General features: G+C 37.0%; 1 protein-coding gene across 4 annotated transcripts in view; it reads left to right on the top strand.

The window, feature by feature from the left end:
* The window catches only part of poe (E3 ubiquitin-protein ligase-like protein poe), a 246,440-nt gene that overhangs the window by 185,446 nt on the left and 33,352 nt on the right, over positions 1-27,642 (top strand). For all 4 annotated transcript variants that reach the window (XM_081764062.1, XM_081764063.1, XM_081764064.1 and 1 more), the window contains 11 exons: positions 1,937-2,156; positions 4,510-4,677; positions 7,492-7,761; positions 9,099-9,310; positions 11,017-11,152; positions 13,289-13,447; positions 14,877-15,077; positions 18,240-18,459; positions 20,120-20,317; positions 23,277-23,467; positions 26,395-26,571. In XM_081764062.1, the coding sequence (XP_081620188.1) occupies positions 1,937-2,156; positions 4,510-4,677; positions 7,492-7,761; positions 9,099-9,310; positions 11,017-11,152; positions 13,289-13,447; positions 14,877-15,077; positions 18,240-18,459; positions 20,120-20,317; positions 23,277-23,467; positions 26,395-26,571 (2,152 nt within the window). The remainder of the gene's footprint in view (positions 1-1,936; positions 2,157-4,509; positions 4,678-7,491; positions 7,762-9,098; positions 9,311-11,016; positions 11,153-13,288; positions 13,448-14,876; positions 15,078-18,239; positions 18,460-20,119; positions 20,318-23,276; positions 23,468-26,394; positions 26,572-27,642) is intronic.

Raw genomic sequence — 27,642 nt, 5'->3', positions numbered from 1 at the left:
GTGACGGCCACTAGGTCTAGAAAGCTCCTGATACTGACCACACGTTTGTCGCTAGGCCGGACGTAGTTCCACCAATTGCTGACATATGGCGTAGAGCGGCTCAGGCCCACAAATCGGCCCGTTACCCCAAGTGGTTTGGTTTGGTTATTTTGTATTATACAGTGCTTTAAAAATTTAAAAGAAATGACTGAATAAAAGTTTATGAACAAGAGATGTGTTGCTGCTACACTTTATAGCAGACATGGAATAGTGTACGTAGATTAACATTACATGTGTGTCCGTGTACTCGAATAGTTACTGCTTTTATTGTGTCTGGTCACAGGTTCGATACCTGATTAATTCACACAAGAGTCGGTGTTGGTACACCTTGAGAAGCAATTTGGGAGCTATTTAATTTAAGAGGTAGCAGACTTAGGTGTAGAAAGTCAAATATAATGATGTTAAAAATCGATGCATTCATTACTCATTACCCATCTGAGTATGCTCCATTTGGCTGTCTTTAGCTCTTTATGGACTGCAGGGAGTCGAGTCTAGATTACAACAATGGACATACATGAGGGAAGACCCAAAAGAACCGGATTGAAAGAGCCCCGTCCTTTGTAGGCGTAGTAGAGAGTTCTCCCGCTAGTTGGGTCTAAGAGAGACCCTCCCAAATCAGTTGGTCAAAGCGGCGTCTGCGTAAGAGGTTAGCGTTTGATCGTATTAAGGTTTTTCTCAACTATTCTCGTTTGCCGCCTGCAAAATCGTTATGGCAGATTCAAATTTACAGTGTCTGTTTGAAATTTTGCTTCCTACTTGGAAAATCGGAAACGAAAACTTACCAAATGCTTCGACAGGATTTCAAGAAGGGTACTATGAACCGTACACTATTTTTGAATGGTTTAGGGGTTTTAAGTATGGTGAGATGAGTGTTGAAGATCATGTTTGTTCTGGGTGCTCATCATCATTTCGAAACGACGAAAACATCGAAAAAATCTGTCAAAAGTTAACGAAGGTCGTCCTTTTACGATCGATGATATTTCAGAGCAGACAGGAGTGAGTTGGATCTCGTGCCAGCGTGAGGTTTTGCAAATGAAACGTATTACCGCTAAGTTTGTTTCTTGTGTGCCCACACAGAATCGAAAACATTCGTCTGAATTTGAGCCAGGACTCGAAAAATCAGATTGAAAGTGATCCAGACTTTTTTGACCAACGTGATGACAGTTTCCGAGAGAATTAAACAAAATCTAAAAGGAAAGTGTTTTGATGATGTAGTGACTATATAAAGAATTTCGTAGAACGCGCACTGGACGATGTAAAAGTTGGAAGATTTCCAGAGGTGCTTCAAACAGTGGGAAAGAAGACTGGAAAAATGAATTGCATTTAATGAAAAGTATTTTGAAGGAGACTGGAAGATTTTTTTTTTTTTTTGTTGTTGTTGTTGTTGTTGTTGTCAAGTCAGGTTTGTTTTGGGTCTCCTGTCTTATTTTACTTTGGGGAATAGTTATTCTTGACTTAAATGTAAATTAGTCATTTGCACAATAGGAAATTACGACTCGCTTGAAATAAATTTATCTTGAGATTTCTTCAAAGTGTATAGCGTACAGATCAAGTATGTATTTTACAAAGGAAAATTTCGTGTAGATTAAGGATATATATTACTAACATGAAATTAATAATAATAAACACAACTTTAATTTAAAATTTGTATTTGTAAAAGAAAATTGTATGATCTTCCATAGTGTTAAATTTCTAATACAAATGAAAAAAAAAAGACTTACATGAGCGTATGAGAGTAAGATTAATGTATATTTTAGAAAAAAATTGAAATTTTAATAATTTATTAATGTTTTATATTATTCAAGCTCTTATTGTCTTACTACTGTATAACTGTCGTAATGTTTTATTGAAATATGTACTGTCTGTGTGGTGCTTTATATGTCAATTAAATTTTCAGAGCAATTAATTATGACGAGAAGGATCCTTTCCTGTGTCATGCATGTGGTTTCTGCAAATATGCGAAATTCGATTATACGCTGACTGCACGCCCTTGCTGTGCTGTTGATCCTATAGAAAATGACGAAGATAGGAAGAAGACGGTTGCCACCATTAATTCTTTACTTGAGAAGGCTGATCGAGTGTACAAACAACTAATTGCAAACAAGCCTACCTTAGAGGTATGATGTCACTATTTATTTATTTATTTATTTATTTATTTATTTATATTTTAACAATGAATTAAAGCACCAATAATAATAATAATATACACAGTGAAGCGGAAGCGTTCAAAAATTTCATGTATAGTAAATGTTACCATTTATTCAGTTTTAAAACACAGCAATATATATACATAAAATCATCGTTCTTTTTCCCAGTTTTGGTTGAACATGTATAATACTTCAACATAACTAACTCACTCAGCCTGTGGCGTATGCAACTCAAAAGTTCAATGCCCTGTTCACAAGAGCTCTCCACTGACTTCTATCCTTAGCCAGCTGGATCCAGTTCCTATTTTGCATTCCTATTTCTGCGAGATTCATGTTAATATTATCCTCCCATCTGCGTCTAGGTCTTCGTAATGGTCATTTTGTGATTCGATCTCTCGTTAAAATTTTGAAACGGTTCCTACTTTCTTCCATTCTAGCTACATCACCTGTCCATCTGAGCCTCCTAGATTTGATGACCCTAACAATGTTTGGTAAACGGTATAAATTATGCAGTTCCTCGTTATGAAGTTTCTCCCGTGTCCTTTCCTGTTGGGCCCAAATATTTGTCTCAGGATCTTATTCTCAAATACTTTGCCTACGTGATTCCCTCAGAGTAAGCGACCATGTTTCTTAACCATACAGGACAGCAATCATGATTATGGTTTTATATATTTTAAACTTAAATTCTTCGAGGGGCCGCGGTGGCTCAGTGGTAGAGCGTTCACCTCTAGTGCTTGGGGTCCCGGTTTCGATCCCAGTCCCCGCCAAGTGAACTTTGTGGTGGACAAATACCGTGTGCGTGGGTTTCCTCCGGGTTCTCCCGTTTCTTCCCACTTTCTTCATTCCACCATTTCATTCATTACTCATCATCACCGTCTCCTTTAGCCTAACCGGCATAACCGTGGGACGTAAAACTCAAAAGATTTCATTTCATTTTCATTTTCAAATTCTTCGACAGAATTTGTGACGACTAAAGATTTTGAACTGAATAATAACACGAATTCCCTGCTTTAAGTCGACATTTAATTTGGAAACAAAAGCCTTACGTTCAGAAAATACATTATTCAGATTACAACCGTTTCGCTTTAGGAACTCGGTTTGTGAGGGACTCTTTGACTGTGTAATACGAATTAAGTCTTAACATATATTACCTACTACTCTTTGAAATATCCCTACAGGAATTCATTTGACCCCTTGTTATTTCGATTTTTTCAACTGAGTGAAGTATTGGAATTGTAAATACTGACTCCATGTGACGCTGGCTTCAGACACCCCGATTTGGACAGTGTGGCGACGCGCAAGGTCGCCTAGACTTCTCTCAAAACTTTTCGTATAGCTTCAGTTATGAGGTATTTTGTTAACCTTGCAACCTTTCTTAAGAGTGCAGCCAGTAACCTTAAAGTTTTGGAACTCGGGAACTAAGGAACAACACAATTATGATGAGACTCAAACTTTCACTGAAATTAATGCTGATCGATTATGAGATCCGCACCATTTTCGTAAAATCCTTTAAAACCGCTCCCACTCATGTTGTCAGAACCAGGGGCGGCTTTAGGATTTTAATTTTGGGTAGGCCTGCTCCCTCATTTATAGATATGTATACATATTTGATTGATTAATGACAGTAGAAAATTATTTAGAGTAGTAGTTGATACTGTTTATTAAATAATTCTCTACTTAGGTACCATTAATATAAATAGTGGAAAATATATTTACTCTTTATTGTATCTTTTAGCGTTTATATATTTTTCAAAAAATTTGAGTAGTTGCGTGCCTACCCGGTCTACCCGCTAAAGCCGCCCCCTTCCCCCCTACAAGAATAAAATGAAATATAGTGGGCCCGCGGTTTACGAACTCAATCTGTTCCGTAACACCATTCGTAAACATGATAAATACAATTGTTCTAGCCACGGTACTTCACGTATTTTTTACATTTGTGTTTCTCTGTTAATATGGAGTGAAAGTAACATTCTTTTTTAAATTCAACTGAATAACACTAAATTAAAGAAAACCGTGTAAGAGCTAAAAGAATATAAAATCTACAAAAAGTAGTTTTTAAACACAGCAATCTGGTAGGATTTTTTACGGCAAACAAGAGCACTACTATGCGCGTGGAATAATGAGTACAGGGGTGAATGTACGTTGTACTCCGAAATATTGTATGTAAGCCCAAGGAAAAATTGTTTACAAAACTTGTACCTAAACAAATTTGTTCGTAAACCGAGAGTCCAGTGTAAATAAGACCTCCCGATTCATTGATTACTCTGTATAATAATGTACTGCGGTACGCATTTATTTCATACAGTCCATTTGTATTTTGTAGTTGCTGCTGTTGAAGATAAGTGAACACCGTCTTGATCGAGTCCTTGAAGAAGGTGTGCAGACGGGAAATACAGGAAGTACTCAAGTTAATCGAGCCATTCAACTTCTGGCTCAGCGCTACTGTGGGGAATGCAAGAGTTCCTTCGAAGAGCTTAGTAAGATTATTCAGGTAAGTATAGATAGATAGATAGAGATACACTTTCGTCTTCAGTTACGTATATGATACATGGGTAATTCATGAAATTCACATAATTGTGAAATTGCTACATTCTGTACCGAGTCAAAACTAAACAATATCTCTGAGAATACTGCTTCTATATTATGCCAGTTTCTGTTAGACTTCCTTCCCTTTTCTACAGAAACTATATTTACAAATACCTTTCTTGGCCTTGACACAATATATAATGGAATCAAAAGGTAGACAACATGTAAGTGTCTAAAGCTGGAACATTTTATTATACAGGGTGCGGAAAAAGTTCCGGAACGGTCCAATATCTCGCGAAGTATGAGATCAGCAAAACAAAAATACCACGTGTTAAATAGTTTTGAAAAAGCTATCCAATTATACCAAACGCAACCCCCTATCCCGACCCCCTTCGGGGGTACGGGGAGTAATTTTAAAATTTTAAATGGGAACACCTCTTTCTTATTGTACATTTGGATTCTCCAGAAAAAGTGACTTTTTCTGGAGAATCCAAATATGCAATGAAAAATGGGGGTTTCCATTTAAAATTTTAAAGTTACTCCCCGTTCCCCCGAAGGGGGTGGGGATAGGGGGTTGCGTTTGGTATAATTGGATAACTTTTTCAAAACTGTTTAACACGTGTTACTTTTGTTGTGCTGATCTGTATATGTCGCGAGATATTGGACGGTTCCGGGACTTTTTCCGCACCCTGTATATATAATATGTAATATGTATAGGGTATTGCAAATCAATACTGACAACGTTTGGGAGGTAATCCCTGACACCAAGATAAGACAAAAAGTATAGACCAACCTGGATGCGGAAATCCGTCATTTCTGAGTTATAGTTTGCCAAAAACATAAACAAATAAATAAATAAATAAATAAATAAAACTACTTTAAAGGTCCATAGTTTCAATATTGTGGAACCTACCGTAGACGGGTCAAGACTTCACTTAGGTACTAATATGTGCGCTATCCAAATATACATGTTTCAGAATTCTGCGGTACTCACGCAACAATCTTTATGGAGAGCACACTTTATATTTTATTTTTTACTTATATAATTTGAAGTATTCACCAACTGCCTCTGTAATAACTGTTGTGGAAGTACCGAAGAATTCTGAAACGTGTATATTTGGATAGTGCACATAGTAGTTCCTAAATAGTCTTGACCCGTCAGTAGGTCCCATAGTATTGTAGCTTTATTTATTTATTTATTTATTTATTTATTTATTTATTTATTTATTGTATGTGTGTGTGTGTGTTTGGCAGCCTACAACTCCAAAATGACGAATTTCTGCACTCAGGTTGGTTTATACTTTTTGTCTTATCTTGGTGTCAGAAATCACCTCCCAAATGTTTTCAGTGTTGTTTTGAAACACGATATATATATATATATATGCCTTAAGCAGAGATCATATGCCTTTTCTTTGCATGTACAAAGATATCCGAAAAAAATATACTATTTTCACAGATACCTTAAATTTATCATTTGCAGGCTTAGTAGAGCCATGGATGAGCTTTATAGCTATCTGATTGTATATTACTGGAGGAATAAAGCTTAAAATATTAACGAATGATATGACATAGACCAGACGTCTGTTCCCTAGTATTCTGTCAACATTCCTCTCTACAAGGTGTTAATTAGCCTTTCGAGTCCCGAAAACTAAGACTATAATTAATGGTTTTCGTGTTTGCTCTTATAAGAGAGAATCCACTAAATCGGAATTGATATCATTGAATATCCGTCTCATTAAAAAAAAAAAATATATATATATATATATATATATATATATATATATATATATATATATATATATATATTTTTTTTTTTTTTTTTTTTTTTTAATGAGACGGATATTCAATGATATCAAAGAATAATACCATTCCGAAATTTCTTAAAATACATTATTTCGTACAGAAATTTAACATATCCACTGATATTGAAGTTATAAGCATGTGAAGATCTTAATGCATAATTTGTTTTAAGCCTCTATGGTCCTTGAAAATGAATTCTCGCGTATATATCCGAAATATATTGGAAACTGTTTCAGCTTCTAGAAATACTAAAAGATTAATATTATTTTCGAAACAATAAATTGAAACACTATCACAGAACAAAATAAGGCAATGCTATGTGCTAAGCACTTTCGCGTACGCTTCATAAGACATGGAGGGAAAGAAGTAGGAGAGAAATAATTGAACAACGCCAAATCCGCTTCTTAATGACTACCCATGAATTATTATTCCTTTGTATGTTGGGAGAGGGGTAGCAAGATAGTATTTTCACCTGATTGAGATATCCGTATGTAGTCGAGCAAAGGTATTGAACAGCTGTTCTGAAATATTGTTTGCTTTCACAGACAAAAGTTTTCTGGAAGTACTGTGTATTACGGATGTTTGTTCATTCTCTCAATAGAATTAGAAAACTGGTTTTGGCAACTTGTGTTTTACATAGTACATTCCTTAATCGCGTTTCTGAAACTGTTGTAAGAGAATGATTCCCAACAGGTGTGCTGTGGAGCCCGGTGAGGTATGTCACGAAATTTTAGAATATAAAAAATAATTTTTATGTTGTACAGGAGCTCTGTAATATGTAATTTTTCAGGTGTTTCCATATTTGTCCATCCCCTGTAGACATATATATATATATATAATATCAGTATAATCAATAGTACAGTATCTAACTTAAGTGTGTTGTCAGTCAAAGTTAAGAATCTTCGATTTAAGAGGTACTTTTAGGGCCTGATATATTCTGTTTCATAAGAGTAAGTTGGTACTTTTTTTTTATTTCCAGCGGGTACTAGCATGTCGTCGAGAATTAGTAGCTTACGATAGAAATCAACGAGATGACCAGGTATGCGCCACCAATAGAGAAGAATCTTCATCTCATACATTAAGGGCAGCACCTTTGGGTCGTTGCTTTGGCTGTGCTAGTGCAGCCACAGAGCATTGCTTAACACTTCTCAGAGCACTAGCATCAACTCCTTGGTCCAGGCAGATTCTTTGTAATCAAGGACTGATCTCCGAGTTAGTAGCGAACAACTTAAGAAGAGGAACGGTTCAGGTAAATCAATGGTTTTCAGTTTTTTTTTAATTATACCCTTCTTTATAGTTAGTTTGTGTGTTAAAGTATTGGATCTAGGTAAATATATTATTTCTTAAATACTAGAATTGTATACTTCAATTTCAGTTGAAAGTATATTCTATAAAACGTTTATTTCAACCAAAATAGAGTACTGTTCCACCATTTGGAGTATGGCTAGCGTATCAAATCTCTCTCGCATTGACTCAGTTCTAAATTTCTTTCTTGCCATTGTCAGAAAAAGAATACTTTCTGTACGCTGTTTAAGTAAACCTGAATTGTTGACTGTTCTTGGCATCCGTACACCATCATCTCGTCGCATGCTATTTGACATGATGTTTCTTCATAGAATTCTAAATGGAAAACTTAGAACTAAAGAACTAATCTCTAAATTTAATATTCGGGTACCTGCAAGAAGACCTAGAAATAGGGAACTACTTCATTGCAACACACCTCGATTATCAATTATTCAGCGTTCTTTGTTCTATAGACTGGCTTCTGAATTTAACTCCATTGCTTCTGTAGGAAGGTGCGGTGGTTCAGTGGTAGAGCGTTCACATCCGGTGCTTGGGGTCCCTGGTTCGATCCCAGCTCGCGCCGTGTGGACTTTGTGGTGGACAAACACCGTGCTCATGGGTTTTCTCGGGGTTCTCCCGTTTCCTCCCACTTTCTTCATTCCACCATTTCATTCATTTCTCATAATCGCTGTCTTCGTTAGCCTAACCGGCATACCCTTGGGACGTAAAACTGAAAGATTTCATTTTATTTTTTCCATTGCTTCTGACCTGGATACTTTTAAATCTAAGAATGTGTTCCGACGGGAAATTATTGCTACACTTATGGAACCTTAGTTTTATTTCAATTTGTTATTCCTACACTTATGGACCTTTATATAGCTTTTTGTTTACACTTGTTATTGTTAATTTTATATTCTATGTTACATAGTTTCGGTGTAAAATGGCTGCCTTGCTGTATCTGGAACTTTGGCAAATAAATAAATAAAGTAAATTTAATGGTGTTACGGCTTAGTGAATTGATAGGAAATATATGAAATACTAACTAAAGCTGTACTTACCAAAAACCCACACATTACAAATCTCACCGTGAACGTTTCAGGAAAGGATGACCTTCTTCAGAACCGATCCTTTGAAATAGCTAAAGTTGCTAGACGAACTATTGATTAATTTTAATTATTTAAGTTAAAACTTGTGTATTCATCTGTCTTCAGCATTGTAATAATTTAGAAATATTACTTGCTTCTGTATTCACTCCTAATGAAAAGACGTTATGTAAGTGAAAGAATTTCTTTTAAATGGCAGGTTCAGGAGGAGGTTCGCCAGTTACTTTGCCTTTTGACCAGAGACAATCCGAAAGCCACAGAGGAACTGCGAACCATATTAATGGATAGAATCGCCCTAGCATTAAGAGGCCACATAGCTAGCACTGACCTGTCATTTGCGGTAAGACACGAGATGGCACTGCTGGCAGCGTTAGTGCAGAAGGAAGATACCTGCTGGGAGCAGAAACTTCGGTAAGTGATTCAGCCTTAGTAATGTAACTTGACTCAGATTGCAATATATGGAGTGTTTTTTGTGACCAATCTTGCAAATGGGAGCAGTCTTGTAACATGCGGTTTAACCGCAACTTTTCCATGCATGTATCCGTAACATAAACAAACTAGGCAAACCAAGAGTTTATGTAATATCAAAGCCTATTCGCAACGAAATATTCAAACAATTAAGTGTATAAGGATGTGGCACATTTACAGGGTAGTGAGTGGGGTTATACCCCGTCTCAAATCAAAATAAGAAGCAAGTACCGTGAAGGAAGAAAGAAAGAAAGGAAAAAGAAAAAAAACTGCGAAAGTGTCACAATCTATCTTCGAATAATTTGTTTGTAGTTTTCGTTTGGGACGGATTGTAGCTCTCATAGTTCACCAGTGTGTGGGCCACTGCCCTAAGTTGATAATTTAGTTGTCTCCTGTGACCTAACAGCAACAATCATTTTGATGTGGGATTCACATCTTTCGTATTGATTAATTTGCCCTGTGATAGGGTTAGACGTATGTGCATGTAGCATAGGTCCACTTGTTTTAATAAATAAGTGTCCTCAATCCCCTGTAAAAGTTAGTAAGTTACGAAAACAACCTGGTACATTGATTGAACGTTCGTTCCAAGGTAGATAAGGCAAAAAATAGATTCATCCAGGAAAGCATTACTGATGGGAGGTTGGGGGATATGATTCAATATCTTCTTTCTGAATTGTTGTTCTGTTACGACTGTAATCCTCGCGGCATGAGGTCTAGCATTATCGTGATCAGTTTCTTGGAGCAACAACTGGAAAGTTTCCATTTAGATGTATCCGCGACCATTTAAAAACATTGTAACGGTAGTATTTAGCTGTTCTATGGTCTCTCTGTCGTAATATTAACCTTTTGAAGATGATGGATTTCCTCAGTGTACTGCTGGGAAATTAAAAAAGAGTAGAGTTATTCTCAAATGATTGTAGATCAGGCGTTAATAGACTTAGTCACGAAACTTGAAGCTACGTATTGGGATGTACACATTAAGATATAACAGCAGTGTGATCGTATGATACCAGCATGATGAAGACATGCCAAGCAGTAAATGCATAGGGGTGGGAAATTAAAACATTGTAATATGCTATTTTGAATTATTATTATAGATCAGGCCCTAATGGATGTAGGCTAACGAAACTTGTAGCATTTTATGCAGAAGAGATGATAGTTCATGTGTTCTAAATAGTATAGATGTAAGTACGTAGGTTTCATACTGAAAATAAAAAAAAAAGTGCCATTAGTAAGGTTTTTGTATGTCAATAGCAAGGAACCCGATTTGGGGTAGTGTTTACCATCGACTTTACATAGAAGTGTCCCGATTTTGACATTTCGTATTGTAAATGTGTTTTTGCATTGGAATGGTGTTGCAAGGTTTTAAAGGAAACTTCTTAAGTGAACTTTAGTGAATGACTTTACTCTGTATGTCCAAAGGAAGTTAAATGTAAAGTCCACTTTACATTGATATTCACTTAGGATTTTTCAGAGGAAAATAGATGTCTAGATATTTTTCAGTATATCTACCTAGCGAAACACTGAATCTCATTCAAGGTTTATGAAATTTTAAGTCCTTAACTGACAGTACTAGACTAATTTAGGACTTACAAATTCTGCTTATTGCTAATTTTATATATATATAAATTTTTGTTTAAATGTTCCAGGTGTGTGATGCAGTTATTTTTGATGGCATGTAAAGACTCAAAATCCCCCGTAGTTATGGAATCCATTATTCTTCCTTGCCTGAAAATTCTGCAAAATCTAATCAAACCGGAACAGCCAACATCAAAGAAAAATAAGGTATGTATCTTAACTTACTGTTGAATACATGTGCAAATATAATTTATTTGTCTACATACACTAATACACAGAAAAATTGCTTTATGATATTTAATTCCATGTTTTAAAATCCGAAGAGTTTTACCAAACTGTCAAATATATACGATGGTAGAAGTCTTGTGTCTGATGCCATGCCAGCTCCTGAAAAGCTGAAGTCTGTAAGTGAAAATGTAGTAATAGGTCAAGAGAGGTATTTTATAGTTTATAGAGAGGCATGCATGCTCTTACCGATTTATCAAATTTTCTAACAGCATTCGTCAATTCCTTTCGCCAAATCAGTATTGCATCATATGTATTTTTTTTAAATGTATACTAATGTGGATGAGCAAAAGTTTTGAGTTAATTGAAAGATTGTTCTTCAAATGGTTCACATTACAATACAGGGTTAGCATAAATTATTCATTCATTTTGAAAAGCCTATATTTTAAAAGTGTTACCCCTACCTACATGAAAGATATGTGAAAAGAACAAACTCACCAAGTTTATACATCCTCTATAAATGTTCACTATGTACCCCTTTGGTGACACGACGATACTCGAGCTGATTCCATACATTTTGTAGCATCGTCCTGTCAGTTGTCTGCACTGCAATACTGATGCGTTCTTTGAGCTCGACTAAGGATTGTGGTAGTGGGGGTACGTAAATAAGGTCCTTAACGTGTCATAAACTCATTTATTCATTATTTTGGCTGTATGCATCTCAAGCAGTTTAATTCTCTTTTTAATTTAAAGGGACTAGCATATACTAGCAGACGACGTTTTTTATGTGTATGTGTGTGTGTGTTCCCACTCATCGGATGTATGTGGGCGGAGTGACCTTGATCAACACTTCTTCAGCCAATCACAGCTCTGTCTGCTCTTACGTCATTTAACGCGTGAAACCCACGCGAACAGCGAGAGCTGAAGAGATTTAGCGGGAGACAAACTATTCGGCGCGAAAGGACTCACTACGCAACAGCATGATTTTCTAGCTGCGACATATACTTCAACAGTTATATAATTATCCATTGATATTAGAGTATTAGAAATCCATCAATATGTAAACATCACAATAATATCCCATACTATAATATTGGGACTTGTAAGTATTTCAATATAATTAAATTATCAAATCAATTGACGAGTATCTTCTGCAATTGTGCATGTCATCCCCTCACGCCTCGTGGTGATTCGTTTAAGTGCATGGTGCAAAATTTACTTTTTACTCATTATTTGTCTAATTTGTTAATTTTCGGAAACATGATGCTAAATTTTTTTTTGTCTCTCTAAAAGTTGTAGGTAGAATTTTTGCTTATGTGTAGTTGACGTTGAAAGGAGCTTTCTTCGGATAACTTGTTTCATCGTCAACGCTCGAGCAAACGTCCTATTTACGACTATATAATATAATGTTTGCTCTATCTGGATCACCATCCTATGGAGTAAACGTTATAAACGTCCTCACAGGAAGAAGTCACAGGGCGTTAAATCAGGAGATCTGCGAGACCAAGTGCTTTTCCCTTTACACAAGCAACCAGTGCCCTTGAATTGCTGATACCACCGCAAAATGCTTTGTTTACATGGCGGTTCTTTTCCATACTCTTTTCTGAAAACGTGTTGAACAGCTATAACAGATGAATATCTGGTATATTAAAGCACACAAAAACTTTTTTCGTACTTTTCCTCCATTTTCGACAGGTATTAACCTCGTACTGCCACACCCGATCGGAAAGAAAATGGAGTCGTGCTGCCACACAATACAAACTTAGTGAGTTTGTGGTTCTTTCGTATATCTTTAATGTGTGTACGTGTAATACTTTAGAAAATATAGCCTTTTCAAAACGAATGAGTCATTTATGCTGACCCTATACATAACTGAATAAAAGTATATTGTAAGTTCAATGTACTGTAATGCAGATTGCCACTCCTGAGTTCCCAGCCTTTCACTTTCCCGTGGAGTTTCTAACGCTGTTCCTAAGAAAAACTCAACGTTGAGGTAGTCAAGTAGGAAGTACCTTATAGGGTATTTGCTAGCAAGAACTTAACAGTATTAATATACAGATGAGTAACAACTAATATAGAAATTTGCTTAATTTTTTTCTTTTTCTTTCTTTCTTGAAGGACAAAACAATAGATGCATTAGCAACAATCAGACCGACTGAAGGCATTCGAGTAGACGTAAAGAAATGGTTGTCTGGTGATCCTAAGCATTCGTATAAAGTATGGAGACAACATATGCCAACCAAAGGTTCAGAGAGTCCACCGAAACAGCTAAAGAAGGTACGTTTTTGATTGTATAAGGATAATATAAATATAAATGAAATACCTTGATAATCATCTGCACTGAATCATTTAATCACTATAATATATTCGTATTCAAACTATAGACGCCATCTTTAATATAATATTTAAGAAATATACACAAATTTGTTAGTATTTAATACATCTACAAAGGCACGTAACTTACTAGTAAAGCTTACGCATAGTCGTAAAAAAAATCATCATTTATATGATTTTTATTTTACATTAAACTTAGGAACCCAGTCGGCTAAACTCGTACAATATATAGTTGTGTTGATTTTGAGTTTAACGTCCCGTTCAGCAGTGAGGCTATGAGACGTGGACCGACTGATTAACATGCAATCCGAACCACTTGAACTTCCACCAGGAATCGAACCTGAATCGAAGTACGCTAACTGCTTACTCACGAAGGAAGGATTTGCAGCTTGAAACATCCCAACGTAATATTCATGTGTTATTGATGCGCGACAAAAACGGTAAGCACAACTTGACTCGAGCGGCTCTGAACACTGACTGACAACTCAGAACAGGCCGGTAGCCAGCCCAGATCTAACCATATTATAGTTAATTTGCAAGCCTTCCGTGAAAATTTCAGGGGAGGCCGATAAAAATTTAGGGGATCTCCGGCCCCCTTAGACCCCCCCCCCTAGATACGCGCCTGCTCAGAACGTGTTACAATTTGACGCTGCCTGTTTCAACGGATCAGGCTATCGGACAAATTACATCAAATGGTTGTAGTGTCAACAGTTGCTGCTATTAAAAAAAAAATAAATAAATAAAAAAATCACCTTATTTCTTGATCACACTTATATTAGCGTCAGGCATGCAAGCAGACAAATTAAGACATCTATTGAGGAGGAGACATCTATATTCTTGTATTATAAGGAGGAAGAGATGATGATTGTGATTATTATTATTATTATTATTATACACTTTCACCGAGAATCGAGCCGGGACCGGTGGCATTATCCTGAAATCTATCCCTCTTAGAGTGATATATTGATGGGAAACGATCATTACGGTGGGGGCTGATCTTACATAATAGTCTGTGCATTCGCCTACTGCATCAGATTCAAGCCCTAGTCATATTTCGGAACTGATGTTAATAGTAGCTCCCCTCCTTCATGACCTCGGTGTTGAATATAAACGCAAAACTTTTTTGTTTTTAATCAAATACGGGCCTTGTAGTTACTAAATATAACTCTTACCGACTTCATCATTCTGATTCTAATTCAATAAGTATAGCTATTAAATCGAGTTCCAGTTAATAGAACAACGCGCTTACATTGTGGATTTTCTTTTGTAAAGCTTATAGTTCAGTATTTCAATTGATTGAGTGTTTAAATAATTCTAAAATTTCCAACCTTGTGAACCAACCTTTTATAAGATTTTTTTTTTCTCGTTACAGGAAGAAGCCCGCGCTCTCTATTTAATGGAGAAGTACGGTGGAAGATGGAGGCAAAAAACACTGCGTGGAATTATTCCTCTAAAGTTGACAGATGCAGCGTGGTTAAAACAAGTTCTCTTTAATCCTAGTTCAAGACTTGCTCGTCAAGTAGCATGTAATATGGTAGAAAGTCTATGTCAAGTTCCTGTTAGAAAAAGAGAGGCATGTTTTCCTTTTCTTTCTTTTTTTATTTATTTATTTTTAAGCAGTTTGATTTACCGATACTACTTTCTACGAGGGTGATCTCAAAAATATGGTCTTGTATGTTTTAAAAATACAAAAGTTTAATTTCAATAATGTTTACATCATTTTGAAACTTGTACATTTATCTAATTTTGTACATAGTCACATTTCGGTCAATCAGGGTGTTTATCGGTCACGAATGTCACGAAATCAGAAAACGGTCATGAAAGTCAAGAAAAAGTCACGAAATTTAGCTTTTGGGTCACGATTTTTTTAACTGTACAAATGTAAGTACAGATCAGAAAAGTTTGTTCTATAAAACGTCAAAATTCACCATCAGAAATGTCTATGGCCTGTTTTAGACGCTACCAAATCGCAAGCAAAGTACGTTTCTATCGCATGGATGAAATTTCGGCCTAATTCGCACACAAATTCGCTCTTGAAAATGTTAGGAAATTTTATGATTTGGTAAAGAAAAGGTCACGAAAAAGTCGCGAAATTTCATTTTGAAATTTTAGTAGACACTCTGTCAATGTAGTTTTGTACGCGCTGTGCCAATTTTTGTATGCCCATATGATATCAGTTCGCCGACTGTGTTTCAGGAATCGTTCAACCTAATCTTTCTCCTCGTCATCGTTGCTGAAGCGTGTTCCGGCCAAATATTCTTTCATCTTAGGAAACAGGTGCTAGGCACTGGTTTGCTCAACTTTCGCGTAGGAAATAGGTGCTAGGCACTGGTTTGCTCAATCTTCGCGTAAGAAACAGGTGTTAGGTACTGCTTTGCTCAACCTTCTGTAGGAAACAGGTGCTAGGCACTGGTTTGCTCAACCTTCGCGTAGGAAAAAGGTGTTAGGCATTGGTTTGCTCAACCTTCGCGTAGGAAAAAGGTGTTAGGCACTGGTTTGCTCAACCTTCACGTAGGAAACAGGTAGTAGACACTGGTTTGCTCAACCTTCGCGTAGGAAACAGTATTAGGCACTGGTTTGCTCAACCTTCGCGTAGGAAACAGATGTTAGGCACTGGTTTGCTTAACCTTCGCGTAGGTAGCAGGTGCTAGGCACTGGTTTGCACAACCTTTGCAACTGTCTCATCGGAAAGATACATTTCTTAACCATACATGCATGTGTAAGTAACTCCTTCCTCACTTCTCCACATAATTCCTATTGAGATTCAGGCATTTGTCTAATCGTTGTATCAACTTGTCCAAACCCTTTGGAAAAAAGTCAGGTTTCTGTCTATTAGCACTCTCCTTGCATTCCACTTCACGTCTTCATCACGAGTTGACAGGAAACCAGGTCGTCTTATGTCGAACCTGTACTCTTCTTTAAAAAACGCAATTTGACATAAACAACTTAGTCTCCTCTTCTTGACGATAACGCACTCAGCATGCAAACAAGATAACAAAATTGAAGAATTAGGGTGCGAACGTCTGCTCCACTCTCATACAGCCCCAATTTAGTGCCAGGGGGGGGGGGCACGGTGGCTCAGTGGTAGAGCGTTCACCTCCGGTGCTTGCGGTCCCTGGTTCGATCCCAACTCGCGCCGTGTGGACTTTGTGGTGTACAAACACCGTGCTCGTGGGTTTTCTCGGGGTACTCCTGTTTCCTCCCACTTTCTTCATTCCACCATTTTTCATCTCTCATCATCACCGTCTCCTTTAGCCTAACCGGCATAACCGTGGGACGTAAAACTTAAAGATTTCATTTCATTTTTCCAATTTAGCGCCAAGTTACTTTCTTTTTCCGGTGTTAAAGTCTGCACTTGAAGTTGAACCTTTCGAAAGAGATAAAGTGAAGTGGAATGTGAGTAGTGTTAAATAGCCAGATCTCTGGTGTTTTTTCAAATGGTTTGGACAAATTGGTGCAAAACGGTAAGACAAATTCCTGAATCTCAATGGGGATTATGTGAATAGGTGAAGAAGAACTCGCCTACACATGTATGTATAGTTGACAAATGTATTTTTACAAAATAAATTTTTTTACAGGTTAGGAAAACTTATATATTGAATGACCCACGTATTTACGTGGCACTACCAAATCTAAATATTTGCCAACCTTGATTCCGACTTAATACCCCAACAGAGAAATTTGTGTGATACAAAAGCAGTTTTTTCCTCCTTTTATCAAGTATAATAGATAATTCAGTCTTCAGAGGTATTCTGTAGTATAGACACTGGGTTATTCAAGCACAACAGAAGTTCTGGTACACTCCATGTGGCTGAGTAAGTGAGCACCGACATCAAGAGTTGAAGAATATATGACTGTTCAGGAGTAAGACCTGGTTAACTCATTGGTACGGTAAGCCGGAGAACTGGATTCGTTTCCTGGGCCAGTTGTGTATTTGTTCACTGTTTGTATATTTTGTTATCTTTTAAACTACGCACCCAGATTTGTGATCTGTAACGAAAGTCCTGGAAACACCTACTTAGTTAAATAGTAGTTGGTACACAGTGTATGACTACTTTCTGAATGTTTATACTGTTGATTCCTTTAAGAAAGTAGTGGTGGGATGGGTAGATCCTTATGTTTACAGAAATTAAAAGCACACTTTTAAAATTAGAAGAATTACGTTGTTCCATCTTTTCGTTGGATTTTGGTCAAGTCTTATTCAAAATACTTGGCTAGCCACTTTTCACTTTTAGGCCGCATTCTCGTAATCATATATAGAACATTTTAATACTTTGACTTAAAGTAAAACTCTCCGGGAGCCGAAGACGATTCACTTGTATCTATGGCCTACGAGTTCAAGATTTTACAAGGATAAAACAAATACTGTATATTATTTTCCTAAATTTTAATGACACTTTTAAGTAACTTCAGGTGAGAGTATATTTTCCCATAAATTTAAAGTGAGCTACTTAATATAGAAAGATGTTAATGATGGAAACAGGACTAATTTATTTTTTACTGCTTCGTATACACTTAGTAGTAGCAAATTCATCATGTTTGTGTGTCCTAGTTTGTTATTTATTTTGTAAAATGTTCTTGTTTCTAATAGAATGCTGGGGTTTTTTAGAACTAAAAGCTATTGAAGTAATTCCTTGTCATACCTTCTACAATCCAAAAGTAGAAAAAAAATATAATTTACGTAAAATCGAACACTTCTAATCTGTTAATAATATTTGGTTTATTGCTTTCGCAGATTTTAGACTTACTAACTGGATTTTTGGGTGAATTGGGAACAGCAGGTGAAAGTGCGGCTGAATTCCTATCTCTGTATCAAAATTTAGTACAGTCACCGCCTTGGAAGCAATATCTGGCTGTTCGTGGTGTCCTCTTGCATTTGGCCAGTCTTCTAACTCATGAAATTCAAGAACTTCATAGGCTAGAAGACACGACTCTCACGTCCGATCTCGCTCAAGGTAAGTGACCAAGGTTTCCTATTTGATTGAAGTTTTGAAACTTCTTTATCTGTATTTAGAAATCATGCTTTTGTTCATTTTTTATTTTGGAAGCTCTTGTATGAACTACAGTTGTTGACCATTGACCTTTTCGTGACAGTAACAAATGCGAAACATCCCTATTAAACCAGAGTCACTCAGTCTTCCCAAAACTATTATCTTCATAATCAAAGTTGAAGATTTTTACTCAGTTTACTGAAGAACGTACACTGAGTGCTTACTGAATTGCAACCATTCCTCCACACGAGAAAGTGTGGCCAGCAGCGAGCTGATTACACGACCTTCCCGATTGATAGCATTGCAGAGAAAGAACACATTCAAGGCTACATGTTGGCAGACAGCACACGGTTATAATGTGAGGTAGGCAGAATTTATCCACATTTTAATAGATCATGATTGTGGGTACTCGAGTAATAATAGGTGCGTCAATAACCCAGACAGCAATACTTGTCGGATGCTCCCGGTCCTGTATAGTAAAAGGAGTGAGAAGAAAATAGGGTAATAGTCTCCAAGAGACGAAACTACAGGGGCGTACAGAAGTTCAAAACGTGAAACAGCTCGTGACTGCCAAACGAACCATCATTGTCCGGGAATCACATAGTCAATACAATGGTGGATGCCCAACATCCATATCCCACACTTCCACATCCATATGCCACTTTACGACGTATACTAGCGCGCATGCAGTTCCACAGCAGACGACACATTCGTCACCTACTTGTTACGACTCGTCGCGCTTGGGCACAAGAACACGCAAATTGGACCACGAATGATTGGAAAAGAATGTGTTGGTCCGATAAATCACGGTTTGTGCTACTCCTCTAGTACGGGCGTGTGCATGTGTGGCGCCAACAGCACGAAACTATGGATCCCTCGTGCATGGCGCGTACTGTGCAGGCAGATGGGGGCGGCTGTATGGTATTGGGATGCTTCTGTTGGCATAGACTGGGACCGATGGTGTGTATAGACCACAGCGGAACCGTTGTGCGAGAACCGTTAGAGAATCACGTACACACTACAATGCAACACTTCTACCCACGCGAAGACGGCATTTTTCAGGACGACAATGCACGGTGCCACCTAGCCAGGACTCTACTTGCTTGCCTTAAGAAACATTCCACGAAGCTGCAGCGAATGAATTGGCCCTCTAAGTCACTGGATCTTAATCCTATAGAACATATGTAGGATGTTGCGGAACGAGCTTTTCACACCATTACTCCTGTACCAATATCTGTGGACTCATTGTGGGATACCATAGGGAATATATGGTGTCAAAGTGGAAACATCACCAACTACCATCCAGTATCCATTCCATGCCATGTTGTGTCCAGGCCGTCCTCTGAGCAAAAGGTGGACCAACAAAATATTAGGTTAATGGTCACAATTCAGTGAGCACTCAGGGCAATTTACTCACATACACATGGTAAAGTGACGTAATACTGTTTTATTGTTTTCTTGGAGCACTTACGTGCATAACAAACACATGTACTCTAATTATTAATTTTGTTATAAACAAGTGTTCTGATAAATCATTTGACCATGCTGAAGTGTTCTCTTATGTAATATGTTTTGTGAAAAAAAAAATTAAAACATTTTTCGTTTCTTGTTTTACATCAAACAGGTTATGCGTTGAAAATGCTCACAGAATTGCTAGCTTCGTTTATGGAGCAAGAAAACATCAAACAGCAGTATAAAGGTAGATTAGTAGGAGCTGTGCTGAATGGTTATCTATCTCTTCGGCGTTTAGTTGTTCAGCGTACAAGACTGATTGATGAAACTCAAGAAAAACTCCTCGAGTTATTGGAAGAAATGACAACAGGTAAGGGAATTAGTTTTTTTTTCTTTTTTTAAGAAAAAAGAAAAAAATTACAATGAAAATATCATATTTCATAACATCAAATACATGATCTTGCCTGATGTTAAACTGTAGCCTCGCTACTGAAAGGAAGTTAAAACAAACAAGCTACCTATATTAAAATATCAACATCACACAGTGTATAAATGCATGTTTAAAAGTTTGTGTACATATTGTTAATAAATGTATATTTTTCTGGTTTTGGTCGAAATTGAGCATGGAAAAACAATGGCCTAAAAACAAAATTAAGAAAAGTATTTATCTACTAGTGTAGTTGTAATTGTCTTCCTCCTTTTGATATCAATAACACTTCCTTGTCTTTGGTAGAAACCACAGTCGCGTGATGAAAGTGTATTATGCCGTACGTTATTGGACAATAGCGAGATCGGGGACCGCGGTGCTCAGTGATAGCTTCATTGCTGGTGCCTAAGGTCACTAGTTCGATCTCAGGTCGCGTCAGGTGGGTTTTATTGGGGACAAACACGTGCGCGCCCGTTTCCTCGCGGTTCTTCCGTTTTCTTCTGCTTTCTTTATTCCACCATTATAATTCATCTTATCATCGCCTTCTGCCTTAGTCTACCTAGCGTAAACGTGGTACGTCAAACTGAGGTTTCATTTTGAGCAACAGCGAGATCATAAAGAACAATGCCTGTTTACTAAAGTGGAATTCGATTTCCACTAAGAGTTTGGCATGAAATAAACATAGGCAATATTGTGATGCTGGTATTATGCTTAGTTTTTAGTCTCAAGGACTACTTACACAACTCATCTTTACATGCGGAATATAATCCTAACGATGAACAGTTATATCGCGTTTCTCATTGTTTATTCGGCTTCTACTCTTCTGCACCGGGTTTGATTCTCTAAGGGGAGACGGTTCAAAAGGTTTAACAACTTTTCCAGCCACTCTGAGGGAAGAAAATCGCACTCACACCAGTCAAATGCTGGAATGGTACCTTGGGTCCGACCCTGTTCTTTCTTCCTCGGATAGTGTGCTCTCCAAGGGACGTCATTCCTCATACGTGATGGGCTTAGGGCCATAGATGCCAGTAATGATCAGAAATCTGTATAAATAAATAAATAAATCCGTTTTATTGTCATTTATATAGTTAATTTAACTTTTTTTTTTTTTCTAAAGCGTATGAACTCAGTGGCGACATCGTACAAACTTACTTTATACTTAGATCCCTTTAAGGAGGCGTAAATTCTCAATCTAGAATTCAGTTACTTAAAACAAACCAATAAGTAAAGAAACTTTAGGTTAAAAACGTGTCATTTAGTGGCATACATGATGTCAAATACACTTTTGTCGTAACCATAAGAAGTAATTTCTTACCCCGAAGACCGAGGCGCATTGGCGCGAGGATTTGAATCTGTAAACATGCACTTAAAAAAGAAATTGATTTTATAATATTTGGTCTAGGAATTAATTCGTGCGGGTGGACAAGAGATGGCGCAACGAACGGAGCGTCCCACAGTTCCGTGTATCCACACATGTGTTGCAAACCCCTGTCATCGCGCATCGTTCGTAGTATAGGGCAGTGGATTAAAGCGTCAACAACACCAGTTTGTAGTTAAGTGAACATGGCGCAATTTGTGCCTGATAAAGTGTTTTTGCGGGGTGTCCTGCTGCATTACTTTAACATGCAGAAAAGTGCGACTGAAAATCATCGTATTTTGGTGGAAGTGTATGGTGACCATGCTCTAGCTGAGCGAACGTGTCAGAAGTGGTTTGCACGGTTTAGAAGTGGTGATTTCGGCTTGGCAGACCAAGAGCGAGCTGGACAGCCAAAAAAATTTCAAGACGAAGAATTGACAGCATTGCTCGAGCAGGATTCGTGTCAAACGCAGGAACAACTTGCAGCAGCATTAGGCGTTGATCAGACAACAGTCTCCAAACGCTTGAAAGCCATGGGAATGATTCAAAAGATGTCACATTGGGTTCCACATGAATTGAAAGACAGAGACGTTGAAAGACGAAAAACCATTTGCGAATTGCTGCTTCAACGACAGAGCAGAAAGGGGTTTCTGCATCGAATTATTACGGGTGATGAGAAGTGGATCCATTACGAGAACCCTAAACGAAAAAAGGCCTGGGTGAAACCAGGTGAACCAGGTCCATCACAACCAAAACGAGATATTCACTGTGCAAAGGTTATGCTGTGCATATGGTGGGATATGAAAGGTGTGGTGTACTATGAGCTGCTGCAACCGGGTGAAACTATGAATGGAGAATGTTATCGACGACAATTAATGCGTTTGAAGCAAGCTCTGGCCAGAACACGACCAGAATGGGAGAACAGACATGATAAACTTATTGTTCAACATGATAACGCTCGCCCACATGTCGCAAAACCGGTCAAAACCTATTTAGAAAATGTCGGATGGGAAGTTTTACCCCACCCGCCGTATTCACCAGACGTTGCTCCTTCGGACTACTACTTGTTCGATTGCATGAACAACGATTTGATTGGACAGCGGTTTACTTCTTCAGAAGATATCGAAACATGGGTCTCTGAATGGATCACTTCCAAGGATGAGGACTTCTTTCGCCACGGAATCCGTACATTGCCTGACAGATGGGCGAAAGTGGTGGCTAGCGATGGACAATATTTTTCTTAAGGTATTTATGTATTTTGTGTTTGTACTACAGCTTCAATGTGTGCGTACCAACCGCACGAATTAATTCCTAGACCAAATATTAGTCTTGTAGTTTATGTAAGGAGTTTCTTTGATGCCTAACTTACCAAGGAAAAATAAGCTCATAATTCGTCTTAATTGCGTTGACTGACATTACAAAAGTTGAAAGTTTAGAAATTCAATTATTTTTCCTGGTTAATTATATATGCTTCTATTTTTCTTAGGTACTTATATATGCTGTCATTTTTCCTAGTTAATTATATGTAATTTACTTGTGCTCTAGGTACCGAAGCAGAAACCAAGGCCTTCATGGCGATATGTATGGAAACGGTGCAGAAGTATGGGCCAGATGACGTTCGTACGCCTGTCTTTATATTTGAAAGGTTATGTTCCATTATCTACCCAGAAGAAAACGATATAGGAGAATTTTTCTTAACTTTAGAAAAGGATCCTCAACAAGAAGATTTCTTACAAGTAAGTCTGTCTAAAATGAAACAATTCTGCCATCCTTTGAGCTCTCATTGTGTTACTTGTTAGAAGAGAACGGATCTTGGTATAAATACATAAACTTGACGTTGACATTCAAAATTTTGAATATTGCCAAAGATAAGCTTTCGAAATTATTCCAAATAAACATAACGAGTCTTCACAAAAGGTGAGCAAATTGTTGTATTTTAACAAAAATATGCCAGGAGTTTTCCTTATTACATGTAATTTGTCTGGTTTTATTGTGCGGATGTGAAGGTGGCCCCGCGTAAATTGGTCGTTAATGCTCTAGCTTTTGGTGCGTGCGGTCTCAGGTTCGATTCCCGTTGGGAACACTCGATCGAGAAAGTGGAACAGCTTTTTCAGGCCAGCCGTCCTGAGTGAGGCTTTCCTCATTCACACCAGTCCAATGCTGGGATGGTACTTAACAATGGTTCCAGGCCGCTTCTTTCCTTCCCCAATCCTTTCTTCTTCTACAATTCCCCGGGCAGTGTGGTCATTGAGGTACGTCATCTCTCATACGTGACTGGCTAGCATGCGCATAGCTACCGAAAGCCCGGAAATCTATAATTCCTAACTCTGTTTGGATGTGAAAGTTAGTTGGAGCCAGGGACGTACGCAGGAATTTATTTCGGAAGGGGTCTAAAGCATGTTAGGGGGGTCCAAATACAATTTGAGGTTAAATTATATGAAAATTTCTAAAATTGCCCCTGAAAGTAGACTACATTTACAAAAAAGTCGGGATTTCGGAGGGGGGTCCGGACCCCCAGGACCCACCCCTGCGTACGCCCCTGGTTGGAGCTTACGAGAATTTTTGTGAATGAAGTTTTGAAGTAGTTACTTGATGAAATAATTAAGTTACCCAAACCTTGCCATCTGGATGGATATTTTTTTGTCAGTGGCTACAAAGAACAAAACATTGCACTTACTGTAAATTGTGATTGTTGAAAATTCTTGGCACGTTTAATCTTTTGGCTCACCCCTGAGGCCGTGTTTTCGGAAAATAAACATGGGAGTAAAGAAAATGAAAACTTGGAGGAAATATTCTGTAAAGAAATGGACTCTCGGAGGAAGAGTAATGAAGAGACACATTATCGATTGCAGCTAGTTACGTGTCAAGGACTACGCTTTTTCTTGAGCTAACAATTTGTATTACCAGAATTCCTTCCTAAGGAGAACAAAGCAAGATCTCATGTTCATTCGAGCCTGTTTATGTGTTGGTTTGGTTAAGTGTATTAAAATTGGAGTTAAAATTCAATTTTTTATTTATATTGTGTCTATTTATTTATTCTTCTTGAGTAAATATAACTATTAGCTTACATTATCATCAACATATTAATCATCATCATCATAGGTATTCTGACATTAATGGCAGGTCACTTGCAACTGAGAAGCTTCCATGCCCCACAGTCTTCCACTAACCTCTTCGTCTTCACGTACAATTTTTCTGTTTTTATATCGTCCTTTAATTGTAGTCTCCTTCGCCCCCTTCCTCTCTTTCCTGCCATCATACCCTCTAGCACGTCCCTCATCATACAGTTCCTTCTTAGCCAATGTCCCAACCAGTTTCTCGTGCTCTTCTTAATAATATCTAAAATCGTTCTTTCCCCCCACAATTTCTAAGACCCTGTCATTAGTTTTCCGCTCGACCCAGCTAATTCTCTCCATTCTCCTCCACACCCACATTTCGAAAGCTTCCAGTCGTTTTTCACCATTTTTGCGTAATGTCCATGCTTCTGACCTATACAGTGCAATACTCCACACGAAGCATTTTATGAGTCTTTTTCTCAACTCTCTATTCAAGGTCCCACAAAATAGTATTTTCTTCCTCCTAAAGGCTTTTTTCACTATTCCTATTCTTGCTTTTATTTCATCTTCACATTTCATATCATTATTAATAACTCTTCCCAGGTACCTTTCTATTTTCTCTCCTGCTGCTTCTATATTTGACACCGACCCCTTTGTTCCAATCACCATGGATTAGCTTACATAGGAATATATTATAAATTTTTGCGCGAAATAGGCTAACTACAATATTTAAATTAATCAGATATAATTCTTATCTGTTCTGTTGTTATACCTAGTGCCCTGCATTGTAGAAGTGAGCGAAAACATGTCATGAAAATCTATTAATTCCTAGGAAAAGTATTGTTAAACAATTTATTTCTAATGTGATGTGAATTCACTTTTTGCCTCTGACTGATTTCAACTCAAGAGGCAGACCCCAGTAATAAGCCTATGGATTATTATTATTATTATTATTATTATTATTATTATTATTATTATTATTATTATTATTATTATTATTATTATTATTATTATTATTCTGGAGTTGTCGTGGGACATATCTTTTAGTACGGAGTAAATTAATCCTGTTATTCTTTAGTAATTTCAATCCCATGTAGTAGTAACGATTCGGATTTTCAAATTTAAAACGTGTGCAGTACTTCATCAAAATCTAGCAAATTTTACGATAGTTATCATGGAAGAGGGTTTTATTATCAGATAATGTATATATGTAACTTCTAAATTCAGGTTGGGGAATTAACCGCCTTCTCCTTTACCGATTTCAGTCTCAAGCATTAAGAAAAGCCGTAAAGAAAATGTTATCTTGCATCAGAACCAAATCATTTTTATTCTAGTTACTGTTGAAGGTTTTGTTATTATATTAGGTAATGTATAAACCTTCAACTTGAGGGAGATTTTTATTTATTTTTGCCTACTTAATCTTAACGAGGTTAAACGTCAAGCAGTAGGCTTATTTCCTAAACCTGTAAGAAAATACACGTCAACTTTAATTCCTTTAAATTTTACTAAGTTATCGTGGAACAGATAGACAGGTGAGTATTGAATCTAATAATAGAAACTTACTTGACTTTGTCAGTTATTTATGCGTAATAATTTGTATATTACAGGGACGAATGCTTGGAAACCCCTACAGTAGTACAGAACCAGGATTAGGGCCCTTGATGAGAGATGTGAAAAACAAAATTTGCCAGGATTGTGAGCTGGTTGCATTACTCGAGGATGATAACGGAATGGAGCTACTAGTGAATAACAAGATCATTAGCCTTGATTTGCCAGTGAAAGAAGTAAGTTTATTTTTTTTAAGTTTCAGTGTTATAGTACTGTCCCTTTTGTAACTCATGTAAATGACTATACTGCCAGCCATAACTCTTCATAAGCTGTAAAATGAGTTTATTCACTTTATTATTATTATCTATGTAACTGAATGGTTAGCTCATCTGCTTGTGAGCTCATGGTCTTGGTTCAATTCACGGATGGGGAAATAATGTTGAGCCAAGATCGTGAGGCAGTTAAGCAATAAGTTGAATTAAAAAGTTGACCATTATGGATTTAAAAACTCAATAATGAATAATAATATTGAATTCAGTGTGCTACCCACCAATATTTAGTTAAGAATGTGCCATCTAGAAATCGAAGTCTATTATGTGCTGGAAAATTACAGTTTAAAAGTAAAATCATTTTTAAACAATATGTAATAGACAGCATCAGGATTTAAATTAGTATATATATCAATGATAATTAAGGACCCGGGACTTTGTTATATAAAAGTGTAAAGTATGTTATAAGAATGTTGAAATATGTTAGAAAAATACACAAATATTCCCACTAAATCCCAAATATATGCACAGCATAAATTTCGTGTTTTTCATTTAAATTCAGTTCAGGGTTTCCCATACAATATCATGAAGGGTTCAGATGGTGTATTAAATTGTATCAGAATCTCTTTAATGGAGAATGTGTCAAGAAACGCTAGAAAAATCGTGATATTTAGTTGGATTTACTATTGTCACGTTTACATATTTGTTGAAAGTGTTGGTTAACATTCGAATTATTAATAAAGAATTTTCGGAAATAAATTCTCCAATTCTAGGCAGCAGTAAATTATGTAATTTCATCCCAATACATTTGGTAACTATTTACGTTATACTCAATCTGATTTTACTATTACATTAGAGGGAATATGATTATATTAAATCTGCTATGAAATTAATATTTTTCAAATACAAATTCAAGTTCCAGTATTTGTGTTCACCTTAAATGATCTGAGGGCGAGATATTCTCCTATTTGTATTTTACTTTCAGTGTTCTTAATTTGTTTAAAATGTTCACCCTTTGATTGATTATTGTACCAGTTT

Source organism: Thermobia domestica, chromosome 7 (genome assembly GCF_964235325.1).
Source record: "Thermobia domestica chromosome 7, izTheDome1.hap1.1, whole genome shotgun sequence".
NCBI classification, from domain to species: domain Eukaryota; kingdom Metazoa; phylum Arthropoda; class Insecta; order Zygentoma; family Lepismatidae; genus Thermobia; species Thermobia domestica.
Note: the sequence above shows the minus strand (reverse complement) of the source record. Positions and strands in the feature narration are given on the sequence as shown.